General features: G+C 48.0%; 1 protein-coding gene across 1 annotated transcript; it reads left to right on the plus strand.

Moving 5' to 3' along the window:
• Positions 1-812: 812 nt before the first annotated feature.
• LOC117096531 (putative POM121-like protein 1) lies at positions 813-3,083 on the plus strand. The gene is given in 5 exon segments (XM_033233946.1): positions 813-989; positions 2,188-2,361; positions 2,364-2,400; positions 2,403-2,720; positions 2,723-3,083. Coding segments are annotated over 5 exon segments (969 nt in total). The 3' UTR covers positions 2,986-3,083.
• Positions 3,084-5,962: the final 2,879 nt, after the last annotated feature.

Raw genomic sequence — 5,962 nt, forward strand, 5'->3', positions numbered from 1 at the left:
TAATTTCTTCCTTGAATCAGTGGTCATTCAGGAGGGTGGGGCTTAATTTTCATATATGTGTATAGGTTCTGTAGTTTGCCTTGGTATCCGTTTCTAGTTTTATTCCTCTGTTGTCTGATAATCGGAATGATATGATTGTGATTTCTTAAAATGTATAGGGACAGCTTTTGTGAACTAACAAAGGATCTGTTTTGAAGAATGTTTCATGTGCTGATGAAAAAAAGTATATTAATTTACCTAAAAATAGCACACAGATCCTCAAATAATATGTATTTTGCAAAATAACAATAGTCTTCAAAACAAACAAAAAAACAAAAAAGAGACTGAGTGGCTTTGTTTGACATTTTTGCAAAAGAGAGGACACTTGAGTCCTCCTGTCTCCTTCTTCCTTCCGACTATCTCATAATCTTGTTAGGTTGAAATACACAAAGAATACCTGGCCTCCCTCAAATAGGTCTGTGTAAAAGGAGGAGTTTGGTTTTGGTTTCTCTTGGTCAATTGCACAGAGATGAAAGCACTGGGTCCTATGGAAAGTATGTCCCTCCAGCCTGCCCTGGCCATCACCCCAGCTGCCACTCCAACAGGATCTGGGTGTCCCAGGCACTTCTGAGCAACTCTCCACTCCAGAGTTCCTAGGAGAAGGGCAGGAGGACACTCAGATGTGAATCCCAAAGCTGTCACCTCCTGTGCCAGCTGCTGGGCCGGGAATCCAGATCCCCTGCAGTGACTTATTTGCTGGGCCAGAACCAGGCCTTGGACAGAGTCCGGATAGCTCTTGGGGCTCCGGGCCAGGGAGAGAAGGGGACACTACAATGCATGGACCATACAGTCCTCCAGCCCAGCAGCCTCATGCCTCAGCAGGAGAGGAGGAATCTTCAGCCATCCACAGGAGGATCTGCAGCCATTGTGCACACCTATTCTTCCCACGCGCCTCTCCCTCCAGTACCTATTGTGTGCGCCACCTGCCCCCACCAAGGCGTTGCCAGAAGGTGCCTTGTGTGTGTTCCTGGCTGTGCCAATCCCTTAAGGTCTCCCTTCCTACAAAGATCTGTGACTCGCGCCGTCTTTGCACGCGTTCCCACTTGCTCAGGTTGGAAAGATACATTTCCCGTCAACAGGGGAAACTGCTCATGTAGCCTTTGGCTGAGTTGGCAGCTAAGGCAGATGCTCAGAGCCCAGCTCTTGAGAGTTGAAGCATCCCACGGTTCCCCACTGCTCCCAGGAGTGGTTACCTGGGCACTCTCTGCCTGTCACCCCTCTCCTGTCCTGGGCGCTGAGGACCTGCCAGTAGGGCTCAGTTGCCTGGAGCCCGCTCACCCCATCCCCCAGTTCACTTTGCGTGTGGGATCTCCCTGTTGCCACTGGCCCTGGACGGAGTGACAGGCCATCCTACAAGTACCCAGACACTTGGCATCAGTGGTGTGTCAAAACAACTCCAAGGGTTTTCCGTGATCCTGCAAGCCCTGTGTTCCTTGCTGGCCATCTGCCTTCAATTTGAATGCACAGGTACCACAGCAAGCCAGCACTGTGTGCTCCCAATTCCAGGGTGTCCTGCAGCTCGGCCAGTGCACTGAGCACAAGGACTCTCTGTGGGGCCCAGGAGCAGAGAGTCACCCCTTGGGGCCCACAACACCCGGCTGTGCTCCAGACTCATGTCCAGAGAAGATCGTGTTGAGGGCCCTCAAGGAGAGGGGGCAGGGATGCCCGAGCAGGACAAGGACCCCAGGATCCAAGAGAATCATTGTTTGGACAAATGGAGGCAAGATGGCGCAGTTCCGGGTTCTTCACCATCAACTTTCCCGCCTGGGAAAGACAGGGGTCGACTGCGCAGGCGCAACCCGACCTCCGACGGAGAAAAACCGGAACCCGCCTAGCCACGCCTAAGGCCCGGCCCCTGACCTGCCTATGTGCCGCCCACTGCCCTCCCACTCCCAGGCCCAGGACATAAAAGCCGCTCCCTGTGGGCGCACTGCACGAACTTCCTCAGACCCCACTCCCGTCGGGACTGCATTAGGAACCTTGCCGGAGAGCTCCACCGGGTGACTCCCCCGGCCTCCCCTGCCAGAGACCGACGAACCTCACCCCTCCCCCACAAAGCTGGCTGACCAAAAAATAAAATAAATTTGCAGTTTTGCTCCTAGCCTTGCCTACTCGCTGGTCCTTTAATACTCGCCCTGGTGAGCCTAGAAAGCAAATCAGTTTCCTAGAAAGCAAATCAATCATGATCAGAGAAGGGTTCCCGAGAGCACCGGGGATGCACGGTCTGCATTTAGGCCCCTGCGGGACAATGGAGGCCTTTCTCCCTTCGTGCCCAGGCCTGGACCTCTGCAGAGAGACTGCCATGCCCAGATGTCAGAAGTCTGGGATATACCCAGAGATCTCAGTCCTCCTGGATGAGCTCATCCCCAAACGAAATGCCATCTTGAGCTCCTACAACCCCCCTGGAGGCTTCCTGTCACTAAAGAGGAGGAGGGGGCCAGCCTCATCCCACTGTTGGCTGCCCCTCAAGTCCTCAAAGACGGTGAGTGAGGACCAGCCTCAGGCTGTCTCTTGGGGTCTCGCCCAGTGTGAAAAGGCGGCAGATGCAGCACCAGGGCAGACGCTTGCCCCTAGGAATGGCTCCCCGACATCCCAGGCCTCTAGGCCCCGTAGACACAAGTTTCCCCTGCTGCCGCTCAGGCAAGGGGAGCCTCTGATGCTGCCACCTGCCTTACAGCTGGGGTCCGGGTCACTGTTGAAGACCTGGACCTCGAGAAGGAGGTTGCACTCTGCAACAGTGCACTGTGGGATGAGGCTAAGGCCATCTGGGACTACAGACCCTCATGGCCTTCCCACACTTTGTCCTCACTTGCAACAGGGACTTCTCATCTGCCTGTTGTACATTAAGCACCCAGCATGGAGGTACAGCAGGAGAGACACATGTCCCAAGACTTTGTGGCTGTCTTTCTGGGCTCTCTTATCTGTCCCATTCATCTGTGTGTCTAGTTTCATGCTAGGACCGTGCTGTTCTGGTTACCACGCACTTGTCAAAAATTTTGTCATTCTAATTTGCAATGAAATGGGATGCCTTTAGTTTTGTTGTTTTTGGTGAGGATGACTTTGGTTCTTTGAGCTCTTTTTTGGTTTCATATGAGTTTTATGACTTTCCAGTTCTGTGAGTGATGATGTTGGTATTTTGGTAGGGGTTGTATTGACTCTCTAGACTGCTTTGGGCAGTGTGGTCATTTTAATGCTATGAATTCCTTCTGTGGGCATGAAATGATTGTCCATTTCTTTCTCTCCTCTTAAACATTTTCATCAGTGTTTTCTAGTTTTCCTTGTAGAAGTCTTTCACCTCCTTGGTAAAATTTTTTCTGTGGCATATCATTTTCATTTTGTTGCTGTTGTAAATGGGATTGCCTTCTTAATTTCTTTCCCAACCAGACCATTATTGGTGATTTTGTATCCTGCAAATGAGTGTATTATTTATTTATCAAGTCTAGAGTTTTCTGGTGGAGCCTTTACATGTTTCTAAATCCAAATCACATCTTCATCAGACAAGGATAATTTGATGTCCTCTTTTCCAATGTGGGTGGCTTTTATTTTTTTCTCCTGCATGATTGTGTGATTTCGAATAAAAGTGGTGAGAACGGGCATCCTCCTCTTGTTACTGTTTACACAGGAAATGCTTTTAACTTTTCCCCATCCTGTAGTAGGTTAGCTATGGCTTTGTCCTATACAGCTTTTATTATTTCTAGGTTTTTTTTTTTTTAGACGGATTCTGGCTCTTGTCACCCAGACTGTAGTGCAATGGTGCAATCTTGGCTCACAGCAACCTCCATCTCCCAGGTTCAAGCGATTCTCCTGCCTCAGCCTCCCGAGTAGCTGGGAGGCGCTTGCCACCCCGCCCGGCTAATTTTTGTACTTTTGGTAGAGATGGGGTTTCACCATGTTATAAATAACCAAATAAAATCCTAATCCCCAAAGTGGTAGTATTAGGAGGAAGAGCTTTTGGGAGGTAATTAAGTCATGAGGGTGACTCTTGGATGAGATTAGTCCTGTTTTGTTTTTTCTTTTCTTTTCTTTTTTTCTTTCTTTCTTTTTTTTTTTTTTGAGACAGAGTCTTGTTCTGTTGCCCAAGCTGGAGTGCAATGGCATGATCTCGGCTCACTGCTACCTCTGCCTCCTGGGTTCAAGTGATTCTCCTGCCTCAGCCTCCTGAGTAGCTGGGATTAAAGTCCGCCACCACACCTGGCTAATTTTTGTATTTTTAGCAGAGACAGGGTTTCAGCATGTTGGCCAGGCTGGTCTCCAACTCCTGACCTCGGATGATCCACCTGCCTCAGCCTTCCAAAGTGCTGGGATTATAGGCATGAGCCATTGTGCCCAGCCGGGATTTGTGCTCTTATAAAAGAGAACCCAAAGACTTCTCTCACCCCTTTCCACCATCAGGACATGGTAAGTCTACAGTGAAAGAGGGCCCTCACCAGATACCAACCACGCTGCCACCCTGATCTCAGACTTCTAGCCACTAGAACTGTGAGAATTCCTGTTGTTTAGAAGCTACCCAGTCACAGTACTTCGTTATACCAGCACCAACCAAGACATAGGGTGATGCTGAACTGTATTTGGGTATTTGGGTTGTGGATTCAAAAGCTGAGGATACTCACGGCCAGGCGTGGTGGCTCACGCCTATAATCCCAGCACTTTGGGAGGCTGAGGTGGGCAGATCACGACGTTAGTAGTTCGAGACAATCCTGAACAACATGGTGAAACCCCGTTTCTACTAAAAACACAAAAATTAACCGGGTATGGTGGCATGTGCCTGCAACTCCAGCTACTCAGGAGGTTGAGGCAGGAGAATCACTTGAACCGGGAGGCAGAGGTTGCAGTGTGCTGAGATCGTGCCACTGCACTTCAGCCTGAGCAAGAGCGAGACTCCATCTCAAAAAAAAATAAAAAATAAAAAATAAATCAATTTTTTATCTTCACTTTCTCTTTTCATTTTATTTTTATATGTTTATTATCATTCTAGCTAGTTTTATCAGGGTTTATCTGACTTGAAATGGATGGAGGATGGAGCTGGCTAACAAACCCTACTCTGCTGTTTCTCAGCTCTGTAGTCCTGGTTCAGTTTCTTAGCTGCTCTGAGCATCAATTTCCTTGTCAGTAAAGAGCCGTTGCTACTTGTACTTCTCTGTAGGAAGGTTGTTTTGTGGATTAAATGAGAGACAGCAAAGCACTTACAGCAATATTTGGTAAATGGTAGTTGCTACAATTCTAACTTACCAAGTAAGCATAATGTACCAAATAATAATAATTAAAAAGGAATTCATTTAATGCCCCAAGTATCACTGAAATTGGCCCAACTATCCCATAGAACTAATGTTTATGGTTACTTTTGAATAAACATAGAAACTGATCCTCCCAATTTTAAAACTTCAGAAAGTTACATTTGTCTTATCTGAGTTCCTTTCTCAGGAAACCAAACATCAGGCCTCCCCCAAGGAATTGAAACTTACCAGATCATTGCATCTGGACAAACAGATCAACACCCCTCACCCACCATGACTGCCTAAGCCACCACCTGCTTCCTGTTGACCAACTCCTTTTCCTTACCCCTCTCTAATTCCAGTTTTCTTGCATGCACTTACATTTCCTCCCTACTATTTAAATCTCTTGAGTTTAGTTGGTCAGGAAGATAGATGTGAGCCTGATCTCCCATCTCCTCTGCTGCAGCATCCTATTAAAAGACGTCTTCTTGGGCAATACTTATCTCAGTGATTGGCCTTCTGTGTGGCCAGCAGCAGGACCTAGGCCAAAACCCTGGCATTTTGGTAACATCACCAAGTCTCTTGAATTCTCAGGGCTTCAGCTATCCATTTTCTCAATGAGGCCTTACTGCAAACGGAACTGTTACTGTTCTTTGTAAATAACTCACAATCTGAGTTCCTGCAAAATTGTGCAAAGAAAAAACATAGAA

Source organism: Trachypithecus francoisi, unplaced genomic scaffold, assembly GCF_009764315.1.
Source record: "Trachypithecus francoisi isolate TF-2019V2 unplaced genomic scaffold, Tfra_2.0 Lachesis_group14, whole genome shotgun sequence".
NCBI classification, from domain to species: domain Eukaryota; kingdom Metazoa; phylum Chordata; class Mammalia; order Primates; family Cercopithecidae; genus Trachypithecus; species Trachypithecus francoisi.